An 18148-nucleotide genomic window follows, 5' to 3' on the forward strand; every position below is an offset into this window, starting at 1 on the left:
CAATAATAAAGGAAAAAATATATTCGATCTATAGTAAATATGAGATTAGGTTTAGAGTACCTCATAGAGTACAGGAACCACAACAACAAGATGAAAACCCGCATTCATTCTTGAATGTTTTCAGGTTGAAGAAGAAGAAGAAAACAACTCAAACAGAAGCTGTGAGTGAATCTTCATCAACAAGTGACAGTGGCAGCGGCGGCGGCAGCTTTAACGGGCTTATGGCGTACCTCAGTGAAGGCTTAGTAGTTGGCGGTACGGCAAAATCGTTTGACTTAGTTCAATGGTGGAGGGCACGGGCACTATCTTTGCCAATCCTAACTCGATTGGCAATGGATATATTTTCGATCTCAGTCTCCACTATTTCATCCAAACAAGCCTTTAATACAACAGGAAGAATACTTGAGGAACGCCGGAATGCATTGCAAAGGGATATTGTTGAAGCCTTGGTTTGCATTAAGGATTGGGATCGGGCCGATCAACGTCTACAGGATACAATTTCGCCGGCAAGCCAAGAATGGATTGATGAATTTAATCAATTAACATTTAATTTTGAAGACGATCCTTCAGCTTCAAATTAAATTGTAAATTTGTAATTTGTAAATATGTATTTACTTTTGACATTGTATTTATAATTGTATAACTTTGTAAGTTTGTAAAATTTGTAATTCGTCATAAAATGATTGCACTCTTTTTTCCTTGCCAAGTTTTTATCCCAATAGGGTTTTTCTTGGTAAGGTTTTTAACGAGAAAATCATGAATTACGAATTTAATACATCAATAATATATATGATTAATTTATTCAATTGTGTTAATAATGTCTATTGAATGTTGATTTTGATTTTTACATAATTTTAACACAAACTAACTTAATAATTATAAAAATTAAAAAATATTTAAAAAAAAATTTGGGCAAATCGGGCGGGCTCGGGTGGACTAACACAAGCCCGCGGCCTGTTCAAGGGGAAATTCGGGCTTAGGCGGGTGGCCCAAATTTTTTGGGCGGGTCGGGCTCGAGCTCAGGCAAAAACTCAATTTTTTTGGACAGTCGCGGACAGCCCGTCTAAAGTTCTAGCACTAGTTCAGATGTTATTATAGTATGGGGAAAGTATGCCCCCTATGATAGACTTTCCTATAAATATATATGTTTACTCCAACCCTCTACTATTTTGGTTTTGAGCAAAGTTTTAAGAGCGTTTTATCGAACAAAGAGACAAACATGCTTCTTATTGCATTTATAATTGTCATTTTGTTTTGTTGAATGAATATCATATATTCGAACAACAGAAGTCCGAGCGAAAACAAAAATCCACGTTCATTTGCTAGATCCAGGGAAAACTTGAACTCGAATTTAGTTCCCAACTCGAGTTAAAACTCAAATTTTACAAAAAAAATATATTTTTTTTAAATAATTATTATTCAGAATTGTAATTTACAGTAGTATAAGTATAATCAGTGACCCTAATAAAATTAAATGGAGACCATTTATAAGCAACCTCTACCCCCACAACATTCAATTATCGATGAATACATGGACGGGAAAAACCTTTGTTACGATAAGTACAGCGTGAGAAAAACAAATATTATAATATATACCAGACATGTAAAGTCATTATCTACTCTCACATGTAAACAAATATTATAATATAATCCAAAATGAGAAGAAGAATCTCTCACTATAATTTAACACCTATTTTAACACTTCAACGTCAATATCTTCCATATAGGGTCATTATGTATTGCCCATAAAGTACGAGTCACTTTTAATCCTATACCTTGCGTACAAGTACAACTTTTCTTCCCTTTTGTATTTATTTTTTTGACATGAAACAATTTTATTGTTTTTGTTTTTTTTAATCCTTTTTAAGAAATTTTTTATTCCTTTTTAAGAAACTAATTTGAGTTTAATTGTATTTTCTTGTCATACTTGTAATGCCCGTGATTCTGATTTGTCTGAAAAGTCTGCAAAACCAACCTCAACAAGTTACTTTCAATTTTTCTTCTCCGCTGGCACGTCGAGATCACTTTCGTCGAGTCACATTCGTTAATTAATGCACTTTATTTATTACTATTATTTTTCTCTGCGTGGGCCCCACACACTGGCATGTTCCATCCAAACACCTTATATTTAAATTTTTTTTAAAAAGATATCTTATAAAATTTAAGACCGGCTCTAAACTCGTGAAGTTTTAGGGGATGTTTAGTTGGAAGATTCATATCATAATTTAAATAATAATTCATAGTTTATTATAATATTTTTTTTTATAAATTAAAAATTATTCTAATCTCATCATTCTAATTTATGAACCAAACGTCTCATTAGGAATTAATTAGATTGACTCTCTTTCTCTCCTAGGGTCAGGCTTATTTTGAGAATATTTAAAGTCTTATTTATTTAGATAATTTAAATTTAGAATTTGAGTTTTATTATAGTCAAATATTTTTAAAAATATTCACATTTAATTTTCTTGTTACAGTAAAAAATTTTCATATAAAGTCACATCTCAATTTAAATTAAAAATTTAAATCAGCGAACTAAACGAATTCTAAGATTAAGCAACGTTTTTTTTTTTTTTACTAATTCAATCGCTGCTAACCGGTTTTGACTTTTCTTCTTCTTTTTTTTTTTTTTTTTTTGCTTATCTCTCTCTTTTAGGGTAGGGCTTAGGTTTAGAGGTCGGGAGAGCGGGAATTCTTCTGCGAAGGAATATCAGCGTGTGGGAGTTCTTCAATTAATTTAAAAGGATGTTGTCCAACCATTAACAGAAGCCATGCCAACTACGAGGGTGTCAATAGCTTACACTTAATACAAGATTAGTTTTTTAATTTAAAATTAAAAAATTATAAAAAAATTTTATTTTATTTTATATTTTTTTAATAATTTTCATCAGTATTTTTAAGTCAATGGCTTATCATCAATACAAAATCGGTCTCCTAATTTAAAATTAAAAAATTATAAAAAAATTATATTTTATTTTATGATTTTTTTTACAACTTCTATCAATGTCTTTAAGTCGATTATTTACAACTAATACAAGGCCGGTTCCCTAATTTAAAATTGAGAAATTGTAGAAGAATTCTATTTTATTTTATGATTTTTTTGGCAACTTCCATATTGCTTACTCTTCTTCCTCCTCAATCTAAATTCTTTTTTCTCTTTCTTCGTTATTTCTTCTTCTTCCTCACTTCTTGCAACTACATTCGTCCAAAAAGGTTAAAAAGGAGAGAAAATAAAAAAGAGTGAAATTTTTTAAAAGAAAACAATGCCCACAGCTCTTTAGAAAAATCAATTTCCATGCGCCACAGAAAGAGAGAAAAAAATCTGCCCACGAAAGATGACATCAAGCCCGTGGAAGATGACATGCTCACCAATAGATGAATTTTCTCATGTTTAATTGAAACCTATTGGGTGCTATGCAAAGAGTAAATTGTTCGTGTTTGTTTTTTTTATTTTCGGTTGTCCTACAAGTTATACAGCTAAATCTCTGCATATATATAAACTTTTCTTGTGTCATGACCTTAATAACAATTGCTCTTAATTACTTACCTAAATTTTATACAATGTTATTCATATCTTGATGCATATTCAAATTATCAAGATCGTTGCTCAAATAGAACAACCAATTCACGAGCTGGTATGGCCATAGCCCTAAGAGCTTTGAAATTAAATGACTCTCTCAAGTGTCTTAAATGGATCTATTTAGTGCCTAATTTACATCGTTTCTCCTATTTCTCCACTTCCGAATTCAGGTATAGAAATTTCGCTCGATTAATTTTATTTATTTGTTAGAGCAGTTTGATTTGGTTGTGTGATTTTGTAATCTTATTTCTTTGTTTCTTGTATCTTTTAGGATGGATCTTGCATCCGTCCAATAAACTTTTGTAAAGATTTCATTTGTTTAATGACATTTTCGTTTCCTATAAAAAAAATCTGTTTGATTAGTATTTTTAATCATGACCTTAAGAAAGAATTTCCCCAAAAAAGCAATGTGTTTGGGATTTTAGCGTGCATATATTTAATTCCAAGTCTAATTTCCTCTGTAATTTTATGATTGAAAAATTCTTATATGAGGTTGGTTAATATGGTAGATCTAAATTGTATAAATGAAGGAACAACGTTTATACCAAGAGTTCCGCATGACACGCGTTCTATTTTTCTTAACTTATTCAAACCGAGATCATACAATTCTTTTGTAAGTGTAACTATTAATCCATATGTGTGTGTATCATACTAATAGAATATCCTTTTGTTTAGCGATGCATGTATTGTTAATCAAATATATTATTTTTGAAACATGATCTTGTTCTTCTTTCAATATATATTATATATGATCCTGATTAAATGTAAAATTTGATTTTCTTTGGTTTGCATTTTACTTTAATTTAAGGTGAAGTCTCGTGCTGGCCCAAAAAGTAGTATAAAGATGCAAGATAATTTGGCAGGTTTCTTGAGCTATGAGCTTCCTTCTCATCCAAATCTAACCCGTGGATAGTTAGAAAACGGGTTGCGTTATTGTATTTTACCAAACAAAAGGCTTTCCAACAGGTAATTTGTCTTTCCTTCTTCAGGGAAATCTAAAATCTCTTTTAATTCTTTCGCCACTAAGGTTAATAATATTATTCTCCGAACATTCTTCCCAGAATGCCAAGGTTCGAGCAGTCGTTCTTATTCTCAACCTTTGTGAAACCCTTAGATTCTTATTTGATTTTAATGTTGGAGATGCACAATGTAATATAATACCACTTAGTTTTCTTAAAAGAAACTTTTCTTAGTTTGCCAATATATCCCAAAAGTTTAACCTATTAGGAGGTGGGCCGACATTAATTTTATATTTCAATTCACGTGTCGGCTAGATAATGGATAATTGTATGGGTATATTAATTGAAAAGTCTAACATGTGAATAGTATATAATAAGCCTGACACATAAAGATCCAACACGTGATGACAACTAAGCAGTGCAATTACAAGGATTTAAACTTATGACCTAAAACATGTTAGTTTACGAGTCCATCCCAAAAGTTATGCGGCAATAATATCTTTTTATATTTCAACAACTTTATTTATATGTATTATTTTTGCATGGACTTGTATATGGAATGAGATATATTACAATACTCTTTTTATATTAATTGTAGGTTTGAAGCACACCTAGAAGTTCATGTGGGATCCATGCATGAAGAGGAAGATGAACAAGGCATTACACATATGACTGAACATGTAATTGAGAGTGAAAAATTTTCTGAACTTTTTTATGTAGGAGCTACGAATGGAGCATACACTTACTTCCATGGGACAGTTTATCACATCAATTCACAAGTCACTTTGGAGGTTGTTTAGTTATTGATCTCTCAACTTTTCACTCTATTATTGTTAGATTTTATTAGCTTGGAATTTTGAGTTGATACGATGAAGAACTCTCAATTTATACAATTTAGATATTAATAAATAGTGTTGCACTCTAATACTTTTTATTTTGGACCTAATTTTGTGTTTATTTTAGCATTTTGGTCCTTCCCCACGTACTAGATGCTTTAAATGAGGTATGTGCCTGATTGTGGAAGTTATAATGTTTTTTATGTTTACTATTCTTTTCGTATGTACGTTAGTCTATTAATTGTCTTTTTTATGATAAAGATGCAAAAGTAGAATATTGCATTAATTTATTCTTGATACAGTAAGCTTTCAAGCCAAAAATACGTGCTTCTTATCTTGAAAATGAATGAAATGTTGTGCTTTCAGAATTACAGATGTGGAATACAATAGATGGTCATATTGAAGACAAGGTTTTCAACACAACCTTATCCACAATTTTTCCTTTTATCTCCTCTAAGGTTATTGAGATAGTATTATAAGGGCTTTAGGCATCTCTGGTTGAATTTATGTGGAAGTTTCAAAAGAAGGCGAATGGTTGATTTAATTATCACACGATTATCTAAGAAATAATCATTCAGCTATAAGGCGTGCTTTTTTTTTTAAAGAAGAAAAGAAAATATAAAGTACTTTGTAAGTTGATTTGCTGAAAACATTATGAGCTATAATTTGTCATGAAATTGAAAAAAAATAAAGAAGTGACGATTCTTTTCTTTACTTGTTCGTGCTTTTTCAAATTTGTTTGTGTTGTTTTTTGTTTTTTTAGCTTCCATCTTTTAATGTAACTATTTGCGAAACTATTGTAGGTTCCAATGAACAAGTTTCAAACATTTGGCGACCTACGAAATTTCGTAATGAAGCGAATATATCTTTCTGCTTTACGATTCCGGATTAATGCAAAATACAAGGTGTGTGCCCTTTAATTTTTAGTTTGATCATTTTTTTTTTGTGTGTTCCAAGGAAACTAAATCCTAGATTTTGATGTAAATGTCGAGGTTTTTCTTGTCTTACCACCCAATATGTATGTAACAGGTTTATTTTCCTTAAAGCTATATTTTATGAAGTAATATTTGTTTAAAATGTTTCAGAGTTCAAATTCATCCGCAACATTGATTGAATTAAACGTTTGGTTAAAAGATTCAAACCATATGATTCAAATTATTTTTGATTTATGTGTATTTTTTATGAGAGAAAATACTGTAGCGAACCATGAATTATGATTCGAATAAGAGAACGAATCCCTCTACCAAACATTTTGATTATACTGGATGTGCCCGTACTTTTCTTGCTTTGTACCCTTAATTTCTCAACTATCCAAAAGCAAACTTACTTAAGGGCTGTTCGGCAGGTGTATTTTTGAGTTAAAAATTTAAAAAAAAAAAAACTCGAGTTATAATTTTATTTAAATTCATATTATTTTAAATTTAAATTTAAATTTAAACTCAAATTTAAGACTAAAAAACATTTTTAACGATAAGTACAGCGTGAGAAAAACAAATATTATTATATATACAAGACATGTAATGTCATTATCTACTCTCTGTTGGCCTATATCCAAAATGAGAAAAAGAATCTCTCACTATAATTTAACACTTTTTTAACACTTTAACGTCAATATTTTTCGTACAGGGTCATTATGTATTACCTACGAGTCACTTTTAATCCTATACCTTGTTACAAGTACAACTTTTCTTCTTTTTTTGATTTGTCTGAAAAATTTTAAAAAAATCTGTAAAATTAACGTTAACAAGTTACTTTTGATTTTTCTTCTCCTTTGACACGTCAAGATCACCTTTGTCAAGTTACATTCGTTAATTAATGAACTTTATTTATTATTATTATTTTTTTCTGCGTTAGTCCCACAATTAACCATGTTCCATCCAAACACCTTATATTTAAAATTTGTTTTCCCTTTCCTAATGCTTTTACCACCTTTTATGAAAGAAAACATTACCTCAATCATTTCTCACTTAAAATGTGGAGTTTATTCTTATTTTACCACCTTATATTCGAATCACCATATGCCATATGCAGTTTTCCGTGGGATTAACAATCCTGCTTCAACATGGTTCATGTATGAATATAACATGATACAGAAAACCACTTCCAAATTCTAAACTTTTTCCTTATATTAAATTTGTTTTCATTATCTTCAAACCTTATAGATTAATGGGTTCTCTTCATTTTTTTCAAATTTGGATTGTTCTCTTTATTTTATTTTATTTTATTTTTGCGTTGATTTCTGACATGGGCAATTAAATTTCTATTCTTTCTCTTTGTTGTTGTTGGCGTAGTAATGAAGAAGGATCGGCTTTTGATTTTGGAGAGCTGGAACAAGCAATCGGTTTGCAAGAAGTGAAGATTGGAAATGATGAAGCTAAAGCACGTCTGGCCTTTTGCTATTAGTATTATTTATCATCTCTCTCTTTTTTCCGTGACGTTTGATAAAGCTAAAGCACGTCTGGCCTTTTGCTATTAGTATTATTTATCATCTCTCTCTTTTTTCCGTGACGTTTGATAAAGCATAACCAACTCAAGAAAAAAGCAGAGAGAAAGAGAAAAGAGAGAAAATAAAAGTTTGAAAATGTCTTTGTAGTGTTACCATTTCCAATACAGTAATGATTTAGAGGTCGAGAGACTTGAATGGCGTGAGGCTACAACATAGAAACCTGACCTTCCCGGCATGATTTACTGACTCCATAACTGCACAAAAGGGTGAGAGGATTAGGTTCCCTCACACGCCACCTTTTTTCAACGCACACAGGCCCCGCTAACTTCACAATTTAAAATTTAAATTTTATTACAGTTAAAAACTCTAAAAAATAATTACATTTAATTTTTTTATTACAGTAAAAAATTTTTACATAACATCACATCTTAATTCGAATTAAAAACTCGAATCAGTAAACTAAACGGGCCCATAATTAATACTACAGAAGAAAAAAAAAAGTTATTTTATTTTCAATATATATATTTTGCTTTTGTTGATTCTTTTGCAGCTTTTTTCACAGTCAGGCCTGCAGCTACTCTGGAAATGTTCCCTTCATGGCCAATGAGATACCAGCAAACCCCAAGAGTAGTAAGGGTTATTCATTTGAAGTGTAATTTGAGTGTAATTTTTGAGTTAAATTTGAGTTATAACTTGAGTTGAAGTTAGAACTTAAATAAAGTTGAGTAAAATTGAATAAAATTAAAACTTAAAAAAATGTGAACTTAAATAAAGTTATAACTTGAATTGTCTTTTTTTGAGTTTTATGGACAAAAGAACATATCAATAGTTTCTTTTTTAAACTTCTCTTTCAACTTTCCTCTTCTTTTGACCAATACTCTTATAATTTTCTCTCCAAGTATATATTATCATGATTTGCATACGGGTTTTTGAGCTTTTGTCACAAAACATGCTAATAATATTGTTTTTAATCTTTGCTGGTTATTTTTTTATTTTTTTATTTTTTATTTTGTGTTTAAATAAATGGGCAGGGAAGTACAAAGTCAGGAGGAGAGAGTACAGATTCAGGATCAGCATTGAACCACAACAATAACAATAACACTCTTTCAAGCAAAGAGGCAACAAATAAGCTATTCTAGAATGAGTTTGTTTTGCTGAGCTGTACCATTCGGTTACATCGTTTTGTGTAAGCAGAGTTTTTCTAGGAGCCTATCTTAGCTATATATGCGTTTTGCATTTTCATAAGTTTTCAGTGAATGAATGAGATGATTACTCTCTTCTTCCTCAGTATTATTCTGTAAAATGGTATCAGAGCAATTTGCTCTCCCTGCTCTATTTCATCTCTGAATATGGCTCGTGGAGGCCAGCAGCACAACAATAATCGGTTTCAGGCATTGACTCCACCTGCGTCTTCTAACACTATGGACCAGCAGGATCCGACGGCCATGGACGGCACGAACAGTCTGTATTTCCTTCATAGCGAAGATCATCCTGGTCTCATTTTGGTATCCCATCCTCTCACTGGCCCTAACTACAACACTTGGAACAGAGCTATGTTCATGGCTCTCAATGCCAAACACAAGCTAGGTTTTGTTGATGGGTCTATTTCAAAACCATCCGCTCAAGCACCTCCTGGCTGGAATCTGGTCTCATTGCAACAGCATGGTGATTTCATGGTTACTCAACTCTGTCTCGAAAGAGATTGCAGATAGTCTTCTGTATCTGGACTCTGCTCACGCTGTATGGACAGATTTGCACAAGAGATTTCATCAAAGCAATGCGCCACGTATTTTCCAAATCAAGCAACAGCTACAAGGCCTATGTCAAGCCTCTCTGGACATCAATACCTACTATACACGCTTGAAGATTCTCTGGGATGAACTCAAGCACTACCAGCCCATTCCGGTCTGCCATTGTGGAGGTATGAAAGCTTGGCTTGATTATCAACAACAAGAATATGTCATGCAATTTCTAATGGGTTTGAATGAGTCTTATGGAACAATCAGAGAACAGATCTTGCTGAACGATCCTCTGCCTTCCATTTCGAAAGTGTTTAACCTTGTTGTTCAGGAAGAGAGACAACGTACAATAGGTACCGGATCCACTGGTCCAGCCAATCCTCTAGCATTTTAGGCCTCATCGCCGGGACCCTTTTCAGCTGCCTCACCATCGGGACCTACCGTTGTCACTTGGCCGTCGGTTCCCCCTATGGCGGCTGCTCCATCACCAAGCAGACCCAGAAGAGATCGACCTATTTGTACACACTGTGGGCTTGTGGGCCACACCGTCAATAAATGCTACAAAATACATAGGTATCCTCTTGGGTTCAAGCCCAAGCTCAGGGCCAATTCTACCCATTCTGCCCAATCATCCTCAATGGGCTCCCTTCAATCCAGCTCACCCCAACACAAGGTTTTTCCAAATCGATCTCAATTCTTACCTACTGCTGTGACGGCGATGAGCTCACCTTCACCGAATGGCTAGATGACCACCGATCAAGTCCAGCAGTTGATTGCTTACCTGAGTTCGCAGCTTCATCATCATGCGGTCGCCACTCCTGACGCACAAATAGCTGAGAATCCTTCCGTCACTGACCCTTCCATCTCTCAAATCTATGGTAACTCTGTGTTCATCTCTTCCCTTTCGTCTTTTTCTATTCCACCTGGTACATGGGTAATAGACACCGGTGCTAGCCATCATGTTTGCTGTGATTTTTCCTTGTTTTCTCATTCAATCCCTATCCGACATACCACTGTCACGTTGCCTAATGGTCACGCCGTAGCAATTGAGTGCATAGGCTCCGTAAAATTGTCCAATTCCTTGATATTACACGATGTGCTTTTTGTTCCATTATTTACTTTTAATCTGCTCAGTGTCAGTGCACTCACACTTACTCACAACTGTAGTGTTAACTTTCTCTCAAACTCGTGTGTTATCCAGGACCTCACTCAGGGCTTGATGATTGGGAGGGGGTAGAAGACAAAGGAACCTATATTTTCTAGATTTAGGAGATGTTTATTGTAATTCGTTTTCTTCAGCCTCTGTAATCAGCAAAAATGATATTTGACATTTTAGATTGGGACATCTCTCTACTGTAAAACTCCAATTGCTCCATAATGAATTACAAATTTCTAATCCTTTATCTACATTATCTTCGCATTGTCGGATTTGTCATTTGGCTAAGCAAAAACGTCTTCCATTCATTTCAAATAATCATATGTCTTCACGACCCTTTGATCTAGTGCACATTGATATATGGGGACCCTTTCATGTTCTTACACGGGCTGGTCACAAATCCTTTCTCACCATTGTTGATGATTGTACTAGAGCCACATGGGTCTATCTTTTAAATTCAAAATCAGATGTTATAACTATTTTTCCAAATTTTTACAATTTGATTTTGACACAATATAACATTTCCATTAAATCTGTACGATCTGACAATGCCCCTGAGCTCTCATTCCATAGTTTTTTTCGTTCTAAAGGGATTATCCCCTATCATTCTTGTGTTAAAACTCATGAGCAGAATTCGGTAGTTGAGAGAAAGCACCAACACATACTTAATGTGGCACGAGCACTCCTTTTTCAATCTCATATTCCACTTTGTTATTGGGATGAATGTGTCTTGACTACTGTCTATTTGATTAATAGAACACCCTCACCCTTGTTGTCAAACAAAAGTCCTTTTGAATTGTTAAATAACAAGAAGCCGGCTTATTCTCATTTACGTTCCTTTGGCTGCCTGTGTTATAGATCAACTCTCCTTAGCCAATGAACAAAGTTCACTCCTAGAGCTCGAGCCTCTGTGTTTATTGGCTATCCTTTTGGTTATAAGGGGTACAAACTGCTTGATTTAGAAAGCCATAAGATATACATCACAAGGAATGTTGTTTTTCATGAGACTATATTTCCTTTTGTACAATCACAGCTAGATAGTGCTCATCTTGATCTATTCTCTGCCCGTGTCATACCATGTTCCATTGAGTCTCAACACCAACTTCCACCTCAGCTTGTTTCTCCATCACCCGAGTCCCCTAGCAACACACTCACTCATGACGATGATCAAAATCAACCTGTTCAATCCATTTCACGTCCACCTCACACAACAAAACGACCAGCATACCTTGAGGATTACCACTGTTATTTGGCCACAAACTCACTTCCTGTTTCATCTTCCACAGCCTCTCTCCATCCCATTTCTTCCTTTTTAAGTTACCACAAACTTGCACAGCCCCATCACATCTTTACTCTAGCCATTAGTGCCCAAACCGAACCTCAAACCTTTTCACAGGCTGTTCAGTTTCAGGAATGGCGAGATGCAATGGATGTTGAATTGCGCGCCTTGGAGGGCAATGGTACTTGGTCACTTGTTTCTCTTCCACCAGGAAAACGACCCGTCGGCTGCAAATGGGTGTACAAAATTAAGTTTCAAGCGGATGGTACTGTGGAACGATACAAAGCGCGACTCGTAGCTAAAGGGTACACGCAACAAGAAGGTATAGATTTTCTAGATACCTTCTCCCCTGTAGCCAAACTTGTTACTGTCAAGCTTTTGCTTTCTTTGGCTGCCATTTTTAGATGGACCCTCACTCAACTTGATGTTACAAACGCTTTTCTCCATGGTGACCTCATTGAGGAAGTGTATCTGAGTATTCCGCCAGGCTATCCTTGTCGAAAGGGGGAGAGTTTCCCTCCTAATGCTGTTTGTAGACTGCGTAAGTCAATATATGGGCTGCGACAAGCTTCTCGTCAATGGTTTAGTAAGTTCTCAAACGTTTTGCTGGAAACATGATTCATTCAGTCAGCCAATGATCATTCTCTGTTTATCAAGAGACAAGGTTCCATTTTTTTGGCTCTTTTAGTCTATGTTGACGACATAATAATTGCTAGCAACAATGATGCAGCTGTGACTGAGCTCAAACAAGCTCTTAGTAAGCGATTCAAAATGAGGGATTTGGGGCCTCTCAAGTATTTTCTGGGCCTAAAAGTTGTAAGAACCACTGCTGGAATCTCAGTTTGTCAGCGAAAATACGCTTTGGAATTGCTTTCCGAAAGAGGATACTTGGGTTGCAAACCTACATCTATTCCAATGGAACCAAATCTCAAACTTTCACAAGAAGATGGCGAGTTGGTAGATGAGCCTTCCACCTACAGGCGCCTCATTGGTAAGCTGTTATACCTCACTATCACTCGACCTGATTTGAGTTATTCAGTGAATATATTAAGCCAATTCTTGGCTACTCCTCGTGTTCCCCATATGCAACAGCACTCCAGATTCTACAATACATTAAAAGAACTCCAGGTCAAGGTTTGTTTTTCCCTTCCAACTCCACTATCCAGTTAAAAGCTTTTGCCGACTCTGATTGGGCAACTTGTCCCGACACACGGCGGTCAATTTCTGGTTTTTGTGTGTTCCTGGGTTCATCTCTTATATCTTGGAAATCGAAGAAACAACAGATTGTGTCCAGGTCTTCGGCTGAGGCAGAATATAGATCTATGGCAAACACCAGTTGTGAAATTCTGTGGTTGCTTGCTCTGCTGAAAGACTTCCACATTTCTCATAATGGACCGGCTCTGCTGTTTTGTGATAATGAAGTCGCTCTTCACATTGCCGCCAATCCGGTTTATCACGAACGCACCAAACATATAGAGATTGATTGCCACATCATCCGTGAGAAAATACAAGCCGGACTTGTGAAGATTATGCATGTATCCACTGTGAATCAATTGGCGGATATTTTCACCAAAGCTCTCCAGCCAACACAGTTTCATACTTTGCTAGGCAAGATGGGAATCCATGATTTGTATTCTCCGTTTTGAGGGGGAGTTTTAGAATATTTTCCAGCTCATTTCCATTTTCTTCTTTATTCTGTTACAACAAATAGGTTATTCTAGAATGAGTTTGTTTTGCTGAGCTGTACCATTCGGTTACATCGTTTTGTGTGAGCAGAGTTTTTCTAGGAGCCTATCTTAGCTATAGATGCGTTTTGTATTTTCATAAGTTTTCAGTGAATGAATGAGATGATTACTCTCTTCTTCCTCAGTATTATTCTGTAAAAGCAACAATTAGAGCCAGAATCTCCTCTAAGTAAAAAGACAACATTTTCATCAGATCATCACCAAGCTTTTGATCATCAGAAAAGTCTACAACATCAACGACAGCAGAACATGACCACTGATACCTCAAGAACAGGAGCGCCCACATCATCACAAATTCAATCAGCTCCAAAACAACCACAAGAAAAGGAGTTAGTTTTTGCCTTATTACTTCTTAAAAACAACAACTACTACTACTACTCTACTCTACTCTACCGCTACCACTAAGAATGGCTTTTTCCATTCAGCCCTGATTTACGTTTTCCCCAAAATCTACCTGATGCCCTAGCCCCCATTTCTTGCTCGACCACCGAGCTCCAGCCATTGACCATCGACGCCATGGCTTCGAAGCTCCCGAACCAACTCCGAGCTCTCTACGCATCCACCACCCGTCACCGGCTTCTCTCTCCTCGTTACTTTCACCGTTACTTTTACTTCTCCAGAAATCAAGCTCAAAACTTTCTTCTTCTTATTATTGTCACCATTTTCTTCTTCATCGTTTTTCGCAGAGCCAAACCCTAGATCTGCAATGCAGTACCTCCGGCCCCGCCGGGATTCCGCTCCGGCCGCCGCCAAATGGCACAACAAGGTAATGCCCGAGCGATTGACCGGAAAAATTTCGATTTTTTTTGGTTGTTTTGGGTTTAGGTTGTCATTGATTTTGATTTTTTTTTTCAGTTTGAGGAGAATTTGGAGCAATGGCCGCATCTGAACCAGATTTATGAAGGTCCTGATACTGATATCGAGACTGGTAAAAACCTTTTCTTTTCTTCTTCTTTTTTGATTGTTCTAGTACATTTGTATTGTTGTCAAAACAAGTTCTCTTGTTACTTCTTGACCAGATCTTAGTTAAACTCCTAGGATCCTAACATTCTTCAACCTATATACAGAAATGCGTCTTGCTAGTGCAAGGCGAACCAAGGCTGAAGATACTACTGATGATGATGTGCCAAGTACCTCAGGAAGGCAATTTGCGGAGGCTACTGATGTATGTGCCAAGTACTGGTTTATAGCTTTTTTTTTTTTTTTTTTTTTATGGGTTCACACGCATCGTTCCTTTAGCTTCCTTCTAGTTCACCTTTACTTCCCTCAAGTTCACAAGGATTGATGAGTTCTTGAATAAAAAAAAATATATTTGCAGCACTTTGGTCAGTCCCCATTGCCAGCTTGTGAACCGGCTTTTGACTGGGAAAATGAAAGGTCGATGATATTTGGTCAAAGGATTCCAGAAACTCCTATATCCCAGTATGGCACTGCCAAAAATCTTGTTGCTCAGTAGAACTTTTGCTCATCTTTTTTTTTTATTTTTATTTTTTATAAGAAACCAAATAGTTTTTAACAAACCAAAGAAAAAGGACGATACCAAATAGTTTTTCTGATGGAAATATACACTTTAGTTTTACAAGAAGTTTTTGAAACTCTTTTTTTTTTTTTTTCTCTTTTCTTCAATGCTGTTAGTGTTTAACCGTCTTTTTTTTTCTCCTCTCCATTTTTTTTTGTTCTTTCTACTTTTCTACCAAATACCATAACTTAGCTATATTACCACCAAGTACCTTTTCTTCTTTTCTGTCTTTCCCTTTCTACTTTATAATACTTATTTTCTCTTCTTTTTTTTAAAAAAAAAAAAATCCTAAATGGGTTTTCAAAAATCAATCAAAAGTAATTAAATTTATTTTTTTTTGAATTGAATGTTGCAGAGGAAGGGACCTGGTTCAACTTTAGAGAAACCACTTGACGCTAGGGTAACGGACTATCTTTTCCTTTATTTTTTCTTTTATTATTTTACCGATTTATTTCTTATTTTTAGTTGACAATTTTAAGCTCTGATTTTTTTTTTTCCTTTATTATTCTTTTTCTTTTGCCCCTTAGACATTGAGAAGCTTAGCTCAAAATAGAGAGGCTGCAAGAAAAAGCCGTCTCAGAAAGAAGGTAACCGTCTTTCGTTCCCCTAACAAATTCGAACCCAGATGTGAAGAAACTTCATGATAAGAGAACCTATATCATTCATCGTCGTCTTTCAAATGGAATATCTATCATTTATAAGGTAATGTAAACCAACTGTATATATATATGTATGTATGCGCTCATTTACCCTTAATTACATATATCTCAAGATTGAATATTATATGCTAATTATGTGTAAGTCAGATGTCAAAAAATGAAGGCCATGAAAGTGTAATACGAGTTATAATAGGTGCTGGAAGAGCACATGAAAGTTCAGATTTAAAAGGAGCTATTGCGTTGGGTGTCCAAACTCTTTGTGAGGGAGGTTGTGTTGGCAACTTTTCCAATGAGCAGGTAATTATATAATGTAGTTGTGTAATACACACGATATTTACATATTTCAAAATTTAAGATTTGTTGAGGGTTTGGTTATTTGCACAAGATTTAAGCAAAATATTTTGTCTAGGTAAAACGTTTTTGTTTGAAAAATATGATTGATTATTCGTTGGAGTTCACCGAGGAATTTATCACTGTGGAGGTGAGCTTTACATCAAGAGATAATGTAAACCAACTGTATAAATATATGTTGGTATTTTGGTAAACCTAATGGTCTCTAACTCTCTAACATGACTATTAGCTTAACAATGTTCCGGTTGATTTGGAAATTTAAAGAGTCAAAATCAGGTGTTAACAAATAAGTGAATGGCATGATGTAAAGATCTAGAGAAAGGGCGGTTTTTCATTTTCAGTGTTTTTACCGGTTATAATTGGCAATAAAAAAAATTGTAGTAAATATCTACCATCTGTATAAGGTCTGAAAAAACTCTGCGTCATTAATGTCTCTGTTTAAATTTCTAACCGTGTAAGGGTCTAAAACCGTTGTGCCTAATTAATGCATCAATGTCTTAAATTTACCTTCAGTAAAGATCTGAAAGTTCTTGACTTTATTTTTTCTCTGATAAAAGAAAAATTTAGGGCTATAGCCATACTAGCTCGTGAATTGGTTGTTTTTTTTTTTAGTAACGATCCTGATAATTTGAATATGCATTAAGATATGAATAACATTGTATAAAATTTAAGTAAGTAATTAAGAGCAATTGTTATTAAGGTCATGACACAAGAAAAGTTTATATATATGTATAGATTTAGCAATATAACTAGTATGACAACTAAAAATAAACAAAATAAACATGAACAATTTATTCTTGGCATAACATCTAATAGGTTTCAATTAAACATGAGAAAATTCAACTAATGTTGAGCATGTCATTTTCTACGGGCTTGATATCATCTTTCGTGGGCATTTTTTTTTTTCTCTCTCTCTTCTCTGGCACATGGAAATTGATTTTCTTAAAGAGTTGTGACATTAAATGAGTTGTTTTCTTTTTAAAAAAACTTCATTCTTTTTTATTCTCTCTCATTTTTTTACCTTTTTGGACGATCGTAGTTACAGAGATAATGAAGAAAGAGAAAAAAGAATTAGATTGAGGAGGAAGAAGAGTAAGCAATATGAAAGTTGTAAAAAAAATCATAAAATAAAATAGAATTCTTCTACAATTTCTCAATTTTAAATTAGAGAACCGGCCTTGTATTAGTTGTAAGTCATCGATTTAAAGATATTAATAGAAGTTGTCAAAAAAAATCATAAATTAAAATATGATTTTTTTACAGTTTTTTAATTTTAAATTAGGGGACCGATTTTGTATTGATGATAAGCTATTGACTTAAAAACATTGATGGATATTGTCAAAAAAAATAAAATAAAATAAAATAAAATTCTTTTACAGTTTTTTAATTTTAAATTAAGAGACCAGTCTTGTATTAATGGTAAGCTATTGATGCCCTCGTAGTTGGCATGGCTTTTGTATTAATTCTTGCGAAATATGGTGTTAACCATTATTATTGTGAAATTCATATGAAAAATAATAAAATAATTAGCTAGAGTTTTAATATTTTGGGGTTATAATTATTTTTTCTTAAATTGGTCAAATATTTCTAACGAAATGAATAATTTATAAGACATGAATGAAATGAGTGCTCATACATGCAGTGTGTGAGATTATAACAATAAAATACAATTGAACTCAAATTAGTTTCTTAAAAGAAAAAAAAATACAAAAATAATAAAATTGTTTCATGTCAAAAGAAATAAATATTTGAAAAAAAAGAAGAAAAATTGTACAAGGGGCTCATATTTATATATATATCCACTAGAAAAAGAGAAAGTAACATTTATTTTTAATCATCATTATTATTATTATTATTATTTTTAATTCGTTGAAGAAGA

The 18148-nt window shown here is 34.0% G+C and overlaps 1 protein-coding gene and 1 pseudogene across 1 annotated transcript; both read left to right on the top strand.

Annotated features, from left to right (window-relative positions):
• Window positions 1-9170: 9170 nt before the first annotated feature.
• Window positions 9171-9954, top strand: LOC112092495. The gene is made up of 2 exons (XM_024168816.1): window positions 9171-9486; window positions 9572-9954. The coding sequence occupies exons 1-2, from the start codon at window positions 9171-9173 to the stop codon at window positions 9952-9954; spliced, it is 699 nt and encodes a 232-aa protein (XP_024024584.1).
• A 6111-nt stretch (window positions 9955-16065) lies between these two features.
• LOC21403234 overlaps window positions 16066-18148 on the top strand; it is a 39892-nt pseudogene continuing 37809 nt past the window's right edge.

The sequence above is a fragment of the Morus notabilis genome, unplaced genomic scaffold, assembly GCF_000414095.1.
Source record: "Morus notabilis unplaced genomic scaffold, ASM41409v2 Scaffold388, whole genome shotgun sequence".
In the NCBI taxonomy this organism is placed as follows: Eukaryota; Viridiplantae; Streptophyta; class Magnoliopsida; order Rosales; family Moraceae; genus Morus; species Morus notabilis.

Bases quoted from the DNA above. Each gene is read 5' to 3' on its own strand.
- LOC112092495 (XM_024168816.1), top strand. From the start codon at position 9,171: ATGGCTCGTGGAGGCCAGCAGCACAACAATAATCGGTTTCAGGCATTG. The intron at 9,487-9,571 runs GTGATTTCATGG...CTGTATGGACAG, and splicing joins GGTCTCATTGCAACAGCATG to ATTTGCACAAGAGATTTCAT.